Here is a 15,799-nt window from a genome sequence, read left to right as displayed (position 1 = left end):
AAAGTAAAAAATCAATAACACTGTGAATAAAATTGATTATGGAAGTATAGTGAGCCATCTTACTTCCTTCTCATCTCTGTTAAATGTTGCCTAAAAAAATAATCAAATAAATGATGTGAATTTTTTGAGGCAAACCAGCCTATGCTACAGTGTTTCAGTGGGTGCCCTCATTACATCTTGAGCCGACAGAAGTCAAAGCAACGTGCACCCAGTGGTTGAACCGGAGGACAACAAGAACGTACGGGAGGACTTCCACAGGAAACATCCAGGCTACGTGGAGTGTGTGAGGTGATGATGATCCTTTAAAAAAGTAAAACTAAAGGCCAAATAAATGTATTGACCTCTGGTCTCAGTGATTTTTCTCACTAATATAAAGGCTATAACCGGTATTTATACACTCATCTAATTACAGCCTGTCATGTCTAATTAAGTTATCATAGGCTAAGTGTGTGTGAATAGTAAATTATAGGTTAGTTGGTTGATTAGAGTGACAGGTGTGGTAACAGATGAGGTGACAGGTGGTCTGGTATCACACAGGAGAACGTTTAGTTTGTTCAGTATGGACGGCTGTTGTTTTCAATAATGATCTTACTTGTGTGTGTGTAAAAAACAGCACCACAGTTATATATGCCGGCGATACCACCAGGGTGCGAACTACAGGGGAGCCAAAAAAAAAACGTGGTTAAAAAAAATGTCTTGGTTTTGTTTGCTTTGAAATTATAGCCATTTAACTCTTCAAAACAATGTAAAGTGGTATGATGAGATTACACAGCAAACCACATGTGCCATAACCCTCTCCTTCAATGTTTTCTTGCTGTTACCAAGTTATATTACTTCTGATAACGCACTGTAAACATTTGTTTTCACAATTGTGGATGTCCAAGGTAACCAAGGGGTGCTACTGTAAAGCCTTACACATATGCAGAGAATCAATATTCAGTCTATTTAGATTTCAAGTTTGGTACCCTGTAGTAATGATCCTTTCTTATGTTGCTCCTCTTGCACATCTTCTTTACTGGCACACTGATGACTGACTGGCTACTACAAATTTTATTAACTGCCTTGCTAATGGACACTTTGATATCATTTGTTGACAGAAGGGAGGATCTTCTCTATCTTGTTCACGTTAACAATATATATTAGTCTGTCCTACACTAAAGTTACCTCACTGAAATATTGCAAGTTAAAATAACTGACCATAAAGTCCATTGACCAACATGCATAAATGTAGTATATTTAATTTATTCAACACGTCACAACATTACAACATTGTCTTGTTTTTTCTACATTCTATCAAACTATGCAGTAAAGTTTATTTGATGTCACACTTTCGTTTGAAGAAGACTTTTGAATTACCGATTATAGAGTTCTTGGTGGTATTTTTCCCATCAAATATTTTTTTGAGTTTTGCTCTGGCCGGAAGATAATAATATAGCATTTTGGAACAAAAATGCAGACCAGCAAACCAAAACTGGAGGCCAGAATAGCAAATATCTCCACAGCCACAGTGAACTTCCCAGGAGAGCTGACATATGCTGGGATAAAGGTGATCCAGACTGCACAGAATATCAGCATGCTGAACGTGATCAGTTTGGCTTCATTAAAGCTGTCTGGCAGCTTCCTAGCAAGAAAAGCGAGAATAAAACATAATATAGCAAGAAGTCCAATATAACTCAACACAGCCCAAAATCCAATAGCTGAACCCAGGGCACACTCTAAGATTATCTTTTCTTTATAGTACGACATGTTCATCTTTGGGAATGGAGGGTTGATTGTCAGCCAAAGTATACAAATCAAAACTTGAATGAGGGTGAAAGTCAAAACACTGAGTCTCTGCTGAGTAGGACCAAACCATTTCATGACATTACTGCCTGGAAGTGTGGCTCTGAAGGCCATTAAAACCACTATAGTTTTTCCGAGAACACAAGAGATACAGAGGACAAAGGTGATCCCAAATGCTGTGTGACGCAGCATGCAGGACCACTCAGAGGGGCGACCGATGAAGGTCAGAGAACACAGGAAACACAGTTTTAATGAGAATAGCAGCAAGAAGCTCAACTCAGAGTTGTTGGCTTTTACAATGGGAGTCTCTCTATGAGTCAAAAAAATGATAGATGCCAAAAGAGATAAAAATACACCAACACAACCAAATCCAGTTAAAAGTGCCCCCATGATCTCTTTGTAGGAAAGGTATTCAGTAGGTTTTGGAAGACACTGATCTTTCTTTTCATTTGGCCAAAATTCAGGTGGACAGATCCAACAGTCTGGAGAATCTGTAACAGAAGTAAAGTAATATAGAAATACAATCAGTACGCTAAAATAATTTACTTTTTTTTTATCATTTTATCAACCTTTCATGTATCCTTTGTACAGTGCATGAAATAATTTCATTTTGAAATCTTTACTCACTTGTCTGATTACTTATTGTCCCCTCAGGGCAAGTAATGCAGTCGAAACAGCACACAGGCTTAAACTTGTTTACGGCCTTACGAGTCCCAGGTGAACACGGTTCTCTGCACACAGACCTTGGCACCTGATTAGGCAAAACACACCATGTAAAAACAAAATAATTCAACAAAATGTTCTGCATGTCACTGACATTGCAATGTTTACAAAGTTCCTATAAATTAAAGATCATTGTCATTCTTGGTTACACATGCAATTTTACATTTACTTTACCTCTTTACTGTTTCCTCCCCAAACTATATTGGTGTTGTCTTTTAGTTTGAATTTTTTCCCCTCTGGAAAAGAGGTATCATATTGACCGATATTTACAATCTGAACAGAGCCATCTTCTTTCATCTGCCAGTTAACTAAGTCATACTGGGCCACTGAGTCTCCATTTTCATCAAAGAAAACCTTGGCACCATTCTGTGTTGTGAAGTTCACATACTTTATATGTTCCAACACCTACAGAGAGACCATAACCACATTTCAGCATACATACAACTTCAGCAACAGAGAAACCATTAAAACATTTAGTATTCAAACCCTAAATAAATATGTAACATTTTATTTTTTGCATTAACCACAAACAATAGAAACACTGACTACTAAATAAGTATATAATGGCGAATAAATTTACCAGAACTTACTAGCTTAGGCTGAACTTCGTTCTTGTTCACACAGGGCTTTCCAGTGGTGGGATTCGAGCCATTTTTACATTGCAATAGTGCATGAAGGGCATATGCCACCAAGTACACAGCTTTGTACACATTATTCTCAGCCCTGAAATGTGTCACATCTGTGTAGTCACTAGAGACTGTCGTGAGATCCTCTGTGCCAGTGCACATAGCAGAGGTATTTGATGGAGAGAAGCTGCAGTCAAAGAACTTCTCCCAGATAGCTTTAACTATTTCACTCTGTGGTTCATCGGAAGGTTTCAAACTGAGTAAGAATTCACCAAGACCTGGTATGGATGCCTGAGGAAGAGCAAATCCCATTGCCCCCTGTAAAATGCCCTTTCTCTCAACAGAAGCCAGGTCTGATTGTGTGATCCAAGACTCACTGCCAACCCACTGCTTTCCAGTTATATTATAATTCTCCATATCTGACAGGAATGATTTAATGTAAGACAAAGACGTAAACAACAGGACCACCTTTGACGAGGATTCCCTTAGTGTCTCTACAATAGCATCAAATTTTTTTCCAGATGTGATAGAGAAAGGTAATCTGTATTCAACACATATGCCTTCTTTCTTTGCTTCCTTAGTGAATTCTGCCGTACCTTCCTCTGAGTACAAACCTGCAGTGTAAATAATCCCTACCCAGCGCCAGTCAAAGTATTTCATAAGCTTCACCAGACCGAGGATTTGGAAGTAGTCACTTGGCACAGTTCTGAAGAACGTGGGATATAGTCTTTTGTCACTCAAACAAGCACAGGTTGAAAGATGGCTGACCTTGAAAGAAAAGAAAAAACACAAAATATAATAAATAAATATATATATATTTATTAAACAATGTAAATATAAATTAACAGCTAGACGATGAAAATTATAAAGTTTGCACTTATTTCTCAATCATTTCTTGTCACCTGTGGAACATATAGTGGACTCAGGATGATGTTTATGTCTTCACTAACTCCAGAAGATGAATGGCCTAAAAGAGCCTGGATCTGATCACTGCAGCCCTTTGAATCCTCTCCATTTACAGCTTCTACAGCTGCTCGTATGAGGTTTTCACTACCACAGCCATTGTACAGCCTATAGCCCAGACTCACTCCAGGGAGGAGCTTAGGATCTCTGTTGATCTCCTCTACAGTAAAAATCACTGTCCGGGCAAACTTCAATTCTCTGTCATTCAACCTGCATACACAGTGTTAAGTGTTGACACATTACTGACAAACAAGTTAGATTAGGACAGACATATATATATATATATATATATATATATATATATATATACATATACATACATACATTTACATATTCTAAGCACAGCCACTTACCTTTTGCAGTATGCAGATGGAAAGGCCTGGTAGCCATTATCTATCAGTCTGCGTGAACTACTTATAGAGAAAACTCCCCCTATAATAAGATCACCTTCTTTTGAAAATTCCACAAACCCTGTCTGCCCAATAATTTTGCATGTTTGGTTTTCTGAGTTAGTTCTTGCCAGCAGAGTAAATAAGAAAATAGTGATCCAACCCATCATGAGCCACCCTCCCTGACACTGTAGCAACTCTGACAAGGTTACCGAAATTTATAGCTTTTTACTATGAGGGAAACATCCCCAGCCAATAAGAGATCACTGCACTTTAAAGAAACTGATCATGCTTAATGGTCTAACTTACGTTTTAGTACTTTTAAGATAGTGAAGTATTAAAAACATTGTGGGGAGATTCTGTACTGTATAGTATTTTGCACAGTACAAATGTTTGGATATTATATAAAATGTTACATTACAATTACATTACAATATGTTTCATTACTTCAATGTACTGAATCAATTTATATTTTCTACCCATCTGAGACCTGGCCATAAAATCCTACAAAAGATAATATTTTTTTATAGTAAGTATTCATTATGAATAACAAAATACTTAACTCATATCTGAGGTAAAGTGATATATTTAGTTTAATTTCAATTTCACTCCTGAAAAAAAAAAATTGACTGGACATTTATATATAGCTCATTCAAAAGTGCTCAATATTTGCCTCTCGTTCACACATTCACACACACTCACAGACTAATCTGATGTGTAGCAGATGGCTACAATGCACTGCCCTAATCTGCGGGGGGGGAATGGAGTTCAGTTAGGGTCCAGTGTCTTCTTCAAGCACAATGGGGACAAGAGGAGCCAGGGACTGATCCACTAACTCTTCAACCAATGGATGACTTGAGTCACAGCAGCCCCTAGTTCATATTTAGTATGTGAATGTGTCAAACTGGTATCCGTTGTTTTACATCTCTTGCATTTGTTTTATTTAAATCACAAGACCTACCTACTCCTACCTGGAGGGCCCCTTTGCATGTAAACCATTTGCCATTGCCACACAGTCACAGCTGACACCCTTGTGCCCCCACTACAATCCTCCCTCCAGTTTCCTCCATCTATTAGTCTAATAATAAGTAGACATACAGATCAGCTGCATTCACTGGCTCCCACAGATTACCTGTTTAATAATTTTTTTAAATGTAAAATGCTATTTATACAATGGCTTGGCTGAATACTTGATGGTTCATATTTACTGAGAGATGTGCATCTGTATTGCCCTCTATGCCCAGCTAATCAAATTTTTAAATGCAATATTTACTCAATAGTCAGTAAATCCATTGCTTTCCATCTTGCATGTGTCCCATGTTTGTGTGTTGGTAGGTAGTTCTTATCATGCTGATGTATGTTCAAGTGTTTTTATTTTTATATGTTTTCACTTTTCTGTCAAGACTATGGACACAGCTGTTACTCTGATTTAATTATAATGAGATGGCTCGTTGCTAATTGAGCAATTGGGAAGACCAAAAATTTGCATCACAGAATTTATGTACGATTCTGGTGATTTCACTGTAGTTTTGTTTATATTTTATTTTTAATTTGCATGACTGGACCTTTTTATAGGTTAATAGTGGCTTCTTCTACTGTCTAGAGTGCATAAAAATACAAAAACATTTTAAAGTCATCATGTATATCTCATGCCCTTAAACAAGGAGAAGAGTAACAGGAGAAGGATGAAGAAACAACACACAGATCTTGCCTTCGATCATCTGATTGCAATTACATTTCACCAATCCATACAAAACCCATAAATTTGTTCACATATGCACACACTCACGCTCAGGACCCCAGTTAACAAGAATCTTTTTAACATGTTCTAAATGACTGAAATTATATTTTTAACTATACTAAAACGTGACATTTAAATAACATTTTAACTAAGTTGTCAAATTACATTAAAATGATGAAATGTATTCTTAAATTGTTAACTTATTTATTTTCACTGCCATGACATGAACTAGGCTCTTACAGTGACTTGAACCGTACAGCAAAAATACAGTTGAAACCTTTGCATATACCACAATGTGCAAATGCTTGTTATTTTCTTTTTTTCAATTTCTGATATAAAATGTAAATGGATGAATATAAAAAAATATCATATTTTATGCTCCAACTGAGTTAGCAAGAAACTTTAAACAATGTCTCTTTAATTCATTTGAAACTACAGTGACATAAAGACAAGTATTATCAACCTATGTTCATGAGTTTACATTTCTTCATGGACAATAATTACTCTAAACAAGGGGAATAGGGTTAGAGTTAGGGGTTAGCACTGGGGTTAACACTAGCTGTAGATAGTGGCTTTAACATTTTTACATTGAAGTAGCAGCTGCCATAGGTTCTCCTATGCAAAAGGGAGGGGTGCGGGGAGGGTATTTTGTTGGTGGCAATCTTCACTGCTAGTCCTTTAAAGGACCAGTGTGTAGGATTTAGTAGCATCTAGACTTGAGATTGCGGATTGCAAGCAACTGAACCCGGTAATACTTTATAATGAGTACACACTATTAAGCATTAGTTAAGCATGAATAAATACTGAATTCATCATTTATAACGCATGAATACACATTAGTATGTAGTTTATAAACACAGTTAAAAATGTTTTATTCATCATTGATAAGCACATTAGTTATGGATTAGTAAATACTGAATTCATCATTTATAAAGCATGTTTCTGCTGTAAATAGTCATTACTATGTGGTTTATAATCACAGTTATAAATGTTTTACTCTTCATTGTACTGTACATTTCTGCATGCACTTGCACATCCACTATTCAGACATGTATTAATGATTAGTGACTGTGTTAGCAGATGTTCTATAAAACTCACAACAAATTAATTTTCTAATGATGGCCTATAAACAGTGATTAATGCAGGAATTCACAGTTACAAAGCACTTACTACTCGTTAATTAAGTATTTTGCACGAGCTTATCTAAAGTGAGCACTATCTATGGTTTATTAAGGATTTACAAATGAGATATAAAGGCTGACAATGCCTCGAGACTCACAAAATGTTCAGTTATCTTAACAGACGAAGGAGAGACACAACACAAAGGGATATAGAACATATTGTATTGATATTTACTGCAACTTCCCAACATATTGTATGGAGACGAACAAGGGTGGTTTATGAAGACATGCTATTGTTGTGATCTTATCTGTTTGGGACGTGTACGTTGAGCTCCCGCTCTCAGCACGTCATCAACGTGATGACGTGCTGAGAGCGGGATGTTACGTCATATTTACGTTAACTCTCAGAAGTTTCTGACAGTGCAGCCAAGGGGAGCATGGAGAAGCACATTGGAGTCGTCGGCCGTCAGCGGCTCTAGTGGTGAGTATGTGTCTTTGTTTGGTAGCACACATTATGGTTGAAAGACAACGTTAGCTTGTCACTTGACACTGACGTTACTCACGTTACCAACGTTACCGACCCGCCCGCGGTGGCTAAGCCGACCTGCCGCTGCTAGGCACTCACCTCGCCCGGCTAGACGAGACTAGGCTAGGTCGGCTTAGCCACCGCGGGCGGGTCGGTAACGTTAGTAACGTTAGTAACGTTAGTCGGGGAGCGAGGGCAAACACCTGCAGCTGCTGACAAGCTAACGTTAGCTTTCAACCATAATGTGTGCTACCAAACAAAGACACATACTCTCCTCTAGAGCCGCTGACGGCCGACGACTCCAATGTGCTTCTCCATGCTCCCCTTGGCTGCACTGTCAGAAACTTCTGAGAGTTAACGTAAATATGACGTAACATCCCGCTCTCAGCACGTCATCACGTTGATGACGTGCTGAGAGCGGGAGCTCAACGTACACGTCCCAAACAGATAAGATCACAACAATAGCATGTCTTCATAAACCACCCTTGTTCGTCTTCATACAATATGTTGGGAAGTTGCAGTAAATATCAATACAATATGTTCTATATCCCTTTGTGTTGTGTCTCTCCTTCGTCTGTTAAGATAACTGAACATTTTGTGAGTCTTGAGGCATTGTCAGCCTTTATATCTCATTTGTAAATCCTTAATAAGCCATAGATAGTGCTCACTTTAGATAAGCTCGTGCAAAATACTTAATTAACGAGTAGTAAGTGCTTTGTAACTGTGAATTCCTGCATTAATCACTGTTTATAGGCCATCATTAGAAAATTAATTTGTTGTGAGTTTTTATAGAACATCTGCTAACACAGTCACTAATCATTAATACATGTCTGAATAGTGGATGTGCAAGTGCATGCAGAAATGTACAGTACAATGAAGAGTAAAACATTTATAACTGTGATTATAAACCACACAGTAATGACTATTTACAGCAGAAACATGCTTTATAAATGATGAATTCAGTATTTACTAATCCATAACTAATGTGCTTATCAATGATGAATAAAACATTTTTAACTGTGTTTATAAACTACATACTAATGTGTATTCATGTGTTATAAATGATGAATTCAGTATTTATTCATGCTTAACTAATGCTTAATAGTGTGTACTCATTATAAAGTGTTACCCTGAACCCTTTGACTAAATCAAGCAGGAAAGAGAGACTATGGTGCCTGCCAAACTCGTGTAAAATGCTAAAGGCTCGATTTAGAGCCAGTGTTTGGTTTGTCCATTCTGAGCTACCATAGAAACATGGTGTTTCAACATGGTGGACTTTATAGAGGAGGACCCACTCCCTCTGTAAATAAAAACAAAAACGATTCTTATTTTCAGATGATTATACACTAATGAAAACATACCCCCTAATATTATATTACATTTTTGCCAATAGACCCTAAATGTTACACACTGGACCTTTAAGTAATAACTGAAAATCACCACTTACTTACCTCAAGAGCCTGCTTAGCATACAGTATTTTGCAAATGTCACAGTCATTGGGCATGGTTTAATCAATAATAGCTTAATTATTATAGATTTGTCTTCTCTAGTTTGTACACTTCTAAACCCATTAACCTGGGATCAGTTCAAAATGAAAATTCACCGGTGTAGCAGTGTAGAGGATTAGCAGAAATCCTTTTCCCAACAAAATGAGCCTCAGAAACTCCTCAGCCTCAGAAAAGAACAGTTGCAATGCTGCAATACCACTTGCCTACAACTCGTCATTGCAAATATGAAATAAACCATAAATTGTGAGGACTATGTTTAAATAACTTTAAATATAATATTTCTAAAATATTTTAAGTTATGTGATGTTACTTGTTTTATTTTCCCATCAGGTGCTGTTTTGTATTCTTCTCTGGTTTCAGTAAAATAATGTAACACTTTGGAGCAAAGAGGCAGAACAACAAGCCAAAGCTGGACGCCAAAATGGCAAATGACTCCACTGCGTCTGCATAATTTCCAGGTGAGCTGATATAAGCAGGGATGAATGCTAGCCACACAGCAGAGAAGATCAGCATGCTAAAAGTGATGAACTTGGCCTCATTGAAGTTTCCTGGTAACTTACGGGCCAGAAAAGCCAGGACGAAGGACAGACAGGCCTGTAGACCAATATATCCTAGAACACACCAGAATGCGAGGCTGGAGCCAACGCTACACTCCAGTATGATCTTTGAGCGTTCATATTGTGTATTTCGGGATGGAAAAGGAGGAGCATCAATGAGCCAGGCAGCACAGATAACCACCTGAACCAGAGTGCAACTGAAAATAATGAACCTCTGCTGCTTGGGCCCCAGCCACTTCATGATGTTGTCCCCTGGCCTGGTGGCAGTAAAAGCAGCCAACACCACCAGAGTCTTCCCCAGAATGCACGAGATGCAAAGTGAAAATGTAATGCTAAAGGCAGTGTGGCGCAGCATGCAGGACCAAGGTGTTGGCTCTCCAATGAACATCAGGGAACACAGGAAACACAGAGTCAGTGCAAAAAGGATGAAGAAGCTGAGTTCAGAGTTATTCACACGAACAATGGCTGTGTTTCTATGATGGAAAAAGACTGCAAAGACAGCCATAGTGAGGCAGGCACCCACCACAGAGATCACTGTCAGGGCTATACCCAAGGAATCATAAGCCAAGAACTCCACCTCCTTGGGGATGCAGGCTGTTCTGTCTTTGTTTGACCAGAAGTCCTCCGGACAAAATGTGCACTCTATTGAGTCTAAAGGGAAAAGGGTTAAAAAAAGAGTAACTCATTTGAAATATTCAGTATTTAAATATTACATGATTGTAATAGAATATATTAGATATGAATTGTTGTGACTATTATGATTTGGTTTTAAGCTCACTTGTCTGATTGCTAATTTTGCCACTGTCACATGGTACACAGTCAAAGCAGCAAACAGGCTCCCCACGACGGACAGCCTTCCGGGACCCTGGAAGACAGCTGGCACTGCATACAGACACTGGCACCTAGGGAGCAGATAATGGCTTTCAGCTCTGTAGTGTGAAATGAGAGTGCTGAAATCACTAGTCACTTACTTAATTAGTCCATTGCTTAAAAGACCTTTTTAATCATTGCTTATTTATGTTCTGAATTATTAAGAACCACCAATATTTGCTGGTTCCAGCTCCTCAAATGTGAAGATGTTGTGCTGGTCTTTTCACATTACTGTGAATTGAATGTGTTTGCCAGAATCAGTTCCTCAGTCTCTCTCCAGCCACACTCTACATTGCTCTCTATTCTAATCTCCAGCCCCTGCTTTTCCCAGGCCATTCACTTTCCTACAACCCATTAGACTGACACACCCAACTACACACCTGTTCTTACTTCCCACATCTGCTGTGCAGTTAGCTGGTCTACTCCACCTAATCGTTCACTTGTTTCATTCTCATCAGCCCTGCACACACTTAACTGGACCATTCCCACTCACTTGCCAGATTGTTTGTGAGTTGCCATGTGCTTCTTTTTCTTGCTTTTAGCCTGTTTTGTGTTTATACACATTCCTAAGACCTGAGGGGTGTACTACGACTTGAGTTCAACATATTCACATGGGACCCATATAACTAGGGGATCACATAAGAAATAACTTCACTATTTGGTCAGAAAATGCAATCGGGAAGGGCTATAATTTGCACTGAGGAGTTACTGTCAATAAGCTCTTTAGGAATGTGTACTTCTATTCAGTATGTATAAATATAAATAATAAATGGAAACATCTGACTACTTCTCAGTTCAGTTTCAGGATTTAATCTGATTAAAGAAAAATAGACCGTGTTTTTTTATGTTTACAAATGCAATGTTTCATTTTAATGAAGCTCTTGACTCGCAACTGTTTACTGTACTAATATCAGATCCTTCTTGCCCTGCCCACCTGACTTACCTCCACCTCAACCTACAGAACTTCAACAGTTGGCATCTGATGAAGGTAAAAACACAGTGTGAGCAGCTTGCCTCACTCTGATGCCCTGCCCAAATGATCCTGTCTTCCTGGATCACCAGTTCCTCTCCAGCAGGCTTGGTTCCATCAAACAACCCCACGTTGACAAACTCAATGTTTCCGCCTGTGCCTCTCTGCCAGTTGATGATATCATAATAGGGTATGGAGTCGCCCTTCAGGTCAAAGTTCACCTCCTCCCCGGCAATGTTAAATGTCACTTCTTGGAGGTAGTATTGGAGCTTGAAAACCAGTAGATGATATGAAATACTCTTTTAAACAAGATTTTCAATGTAATACTGTATCAGTAAGAATGCTGGATTATACCTGCCAGGGGTGTATGTTGTTGCTTTGAGCACATGAGTTGTTTTGAAAAGGCCCACTGCCTGGTTGACAGAGAAGAAGGTTGTGGAGGGAATGAGCAATTGCATATACAGCCTTATAGACATTGTATGCCACTCTAGGGCTGGATGTATTCATGTAGGCCGAATGCTGCTCCAACAGGGACTCCTGCCCTGTGCAGAGAGGTAATTGGGTGCTAGAGGACAAAGAAGGCTTGCAACCATACAGAGCCTCCCACAGTTCCTTAACCAAAAGATTATTTGGATACATCTGAGGGTTTACTGTCTGGAGGTAGTCACTGAGTCTGGATATATGACCTTTCCTGATGCCAAACCCAATGGTGCCCCCCATGTAGGGGTAATACTCGCTCCCTGTAAAGACAGATGCTGTGACCCAGGCCTCACTGGCCACCCATTGGATTCCAGTGATGTTCTGTATCATGTAATCTCTCAAGAAAGGTGTCATCTCCCCCTCGGCTGAAAATACCACCACCACTTTTGCCAAAGAACTACGCATCACCTTTAGAAAGAGGCAGATAATGGAGGAAAGATTTTCACAAGGAATAGAGAGAGTATTAATAATGGCTTAATGCCATTTTAGACTGAAAATATACCGTATATACTAAATATGTAAAGGTCCAGTGTGCAACATTTAAGAGGATATATTGGCAGAAATGCTATGTAATAATTTTAGATATGTTTTTATGAGTGTATAATCACCTGAAAATTATAATTTACCCGTGTTCCTGTAATGTCGAATAAAGAGCATACTATTTCTCTATTTTTATTTTGGTCTGAATTGATACAAATTATGGCCTATTAAATTATATTACCCTAAAAGTGTGACCAGTTTTTGGTTTTTATGACAAAATAACTTAAAAATTCCACACAAAACTCTTTGATGACACTTATTTGTTGTCAGCACCTACAATAAAATGGTGTTAAGGTCAAATAAAAACTCTAATGCTATAAAACTCAATGTAACATGTCTTTGCATTTACCTCAATTATCTCCAGAGCCCTCTGGCGATTGTAGAGCAGAGGGATCATTTCTTGGTATGCTACACATACTTTGGTATCCTGTAATTCTCTTAGTAGACCTTGCACAGCAAAGCGCCCATATTCATGGTCCCCTCGCACCAGTCCCACCCATGTCCAGTTAAAGCGTACCAGCAGCTGAGCAATGGCTGTCACCTGGGTTCAACAAAAAATAATGCCAACTCACTTTGACTGAAAACAGACATTTAAAAAAAAAAAAAAGGTTAACTGACATTTAAATATTGTGTTGATGAAATTCTCTGCTATTGATTTTACATTGCACCGCAAGTGCATGTGAACTGGATACAGACAACACAGAAATGTATGATTTTAAAGGATGTCTTTTTATTGCTGAGAGCTGAAATTGTATTAAAGCCTTTTGATCCGAGGACAAACTCTAACCTGATAGTCATCATTAGGGATCACCCTGAAGAATGTAGGATATTTTCTTCTGTCAGAGAAACATGCACATGAAGAAAAGTAACTGATCTGTGTACAGAAGAAAAACAGATTATAAGGTAACAAGTTGATGTGTTTTAGGGGATTACAGAGGAAAAGTGTTATCATTACCATTGGGATTCTGAAAGGCTGCAGGATTCTTGACACTACAATTGACTGAGCAGAACCAGATTCCCCAATCACAGCGAGAAGCGGAGAGGCACCGCTGCACAGGGGAGTGTCATCCTCGTTCAGCCCGTTCAACACAGCCATAGCAGCCCTCTGTCCCGTCAGTGGATATGCGCATGAATCAAAGATTTTGTATCCAAGGGTGTAATTGGGCAATAGCTCTGTACTCTGGTTTATCTCCTCCACTGCCAGCCTCATAGTCTGAACCCAGCGGAAAGCCCTGGGATCAAAGCTGTAGTCCCACAGACACAGATGCACACACCACACACAGCAACACACATGAACACAGCAAGTATGTAGAAAAGGTCAAATTAAAGGCATAGATGATATTTTAATATGCAGTTGGTCTGAATTGCATATTTGCATCTATTTTTAATGCATTTTTTCCTAAAAAATAACCAGGATATATCTTTGGTAATCCCTTTCTTTACAGGTCTAAATAACTGCTAAATAATTTGATGTTATCTTGAAAAACCCAGAATTTGGAAAGTAGATATATTACCAACATTACCTAACTCTTACACATACAAGTATTCAATTCAGTTTATATATTTGTGTAACAAAAAGTATTTGAAAATTATTTGGGAATCTTGTAACATAAAGCATCTTGTTTTGACTTTCTCAAATCTAAATAGATAACTTAAACTCTAAGTGAAAGTCAGTTCAAGCCATCACTACATATACAATTGTGTTCCTACATGTACAAATACATCCTGCATAAGCCAATAATTTAAAGAAGAGTTTCACAACATGTTTGTTGTACAACATCTGACACCAGTTGCTTCAACTATGATTTCCAGTCCACATGTATTAAACTCACCCATTGCAGTTCACTGGCGGGGGTCTGTAGGTGCAGTTGAGGTCTGGCATCTCTTGGTTATAGTGAAGGGGGAAGATCCCCCCAATAACATAGTCACCCCTGGCCACAAAGGCTGGCTGAAAGCTGTTTTGAAGTGTGCACACTTTGGCTGGAGATGGGGTTGGAGAGGTAAAGCTGGTAACTGGGTTATAAGTTATAGTGAGGACAAAGACACAGTAAAGCAAGGGAAATAAGGTGAGTAGAGTCATATTGTTGGACACACCAAAGAGAAAGAAAGAGAGAGAGAGAGAGAGAGCAAGGACTTAGGCAGGTTATATACAGTATGTGACCTTCTTATTCTAGCATCTTATTAATGACAGACTGACACTGGATTGGACATCAGCAGCCCCACCTTATTTACTTAAGTTGTTGAATGTAGCTTGAATGAAAAAATAAGCGATGTAACAGGATAATGATACTGATATAGAAAGCCCTATGAAAAATATATTGACATATTTTTGTAACTGCCAGTTTATTAGGTACACCTAGTTAAAACTAATGCAGTCTAATGTGATATATTCTACCGTCATGGTTTGATTGATTGATTGATTGATTGATTGATTGATTGATTTAAATATTGGCTGGGCATCATATGTTGCACCTTCTCTTTCCGGTATGCCTCGAGCGTGATGAAAAGAGAACACTTTAATCTCATTCCTAGTGGTGGTTTTGTGTGCAACAATGTAACCCCTTGGGTGTGTTTGCTTATCACCGCAGTGGGCATGTCTCAGTATATTACATCCCACCCTTTATATTAGTAATGATAAATTAAATCAAATCTAAAACACACATTTACACATACACACACAGAATCACACACATACATAAATACATACAAATACTAACATATGGTTGAATAAAACAACATTTTGGTCTAACTGTAACAATTTAAGGAAGCTGGACATCATCAAAGACCCCTATCCGCCTCGCAGACAGTACTGCTATTTCCGGTCCCGCCCCACCAGGCTCAGTGGCAGCTTCATCCCGCAGGCCATAAGAATGTTGAACTCTCCAGCATGAAGTTTACTAGCAGCGCACTGATGGCTGATGAGTAATTGACGTTACTTTACCTATATACCTACTACTTTTACTTACTGTATATACATATATACATATATACTGTATATTTAT

General features: G+C 38.5%; 2 protein-coding genes and 1 long non-coding RNA gene across 3 annotated transcripts in view; 1 reads left to right on the top strand and 2 right to left on the bottom strand.

The window, feature by feature from the left end:
• The window catches only part of LOC127362522 (uncharacterized), an 87,506-nt gene that overhangs the window by 20,628 nt on the left and 51,079 nt on the right, over positions 1–15,799 (top strand). The window lies entirely within an intron of this gene.
• Positions 1,223–4,685, bottom strand: LOC127362516 (extracellular calcium-sensing receptor-like). The gene is made up of 6 exons (XM_051398302.1): positions 4,448–4,685; positions 4,034–4,304; positions 3,096–3,899; positions 2,680–2,910; positions 2,410–2,533; positions 1,223–2,273 (listed from the first exon to the last, which is right to left on the bottom strand). Exons 1-6 carry the CDS (start codon positions 4,651–4,653, stop codon positions 1,360–1,362), a joined length of 2,550 nt encoding a protein of 849 aa, XP_051254262.1. The 5' UTR covers positions 4,654–4,685; the 3' UTR covers positions 1,223–1,359.
• LOC127362509 (extracellular calcium-sensing receptor-like) lies at positions 8,797–14,925 on the bottom strand. Its single transcript, XM_051398294.1, has 8 exons — positions 14,630–14,925; positions 13,753–14,041; positions 13,585–13,671; positions 13,147–13,338; positions 12,132–12,665; positions 11,822–12,046; positions 10,716–10,839; positions 8,797–10,588 (listed from the first exon to the last, which is right to left on the bottom strand). Exons 1-8 carry the CDS (start codon positions 14,875–14,877, stop codon positions 9,696–9,698), a joined length of 2,592 nt encoding a protein of 863 aa, XP_051254254.1. The 5' UTR covers positions 14,878–14,925; the 3' UTR covers positions 8,797–9,695.

This window comes from Dicentrarchus labrax, unplaced genomic scaffold (genome assembly GCF_905237075.1).
Source record: "Dicentrarchus labrax unplaced genomic scaffold, dlabrax2021, whole genome shotgun sequence".
Classification (NCBI taxonomy): Eukaryota; Metazoa; Chordata; class Actinopteri; family Moronidae; genus Dicentrarchus; species Dicentrarchus labrax.
The sequence above is the reverse complement of the archived record's forward strand: the minus strand, read 5'-3'. Positions and strand labels throughout refer to the sequence as shown.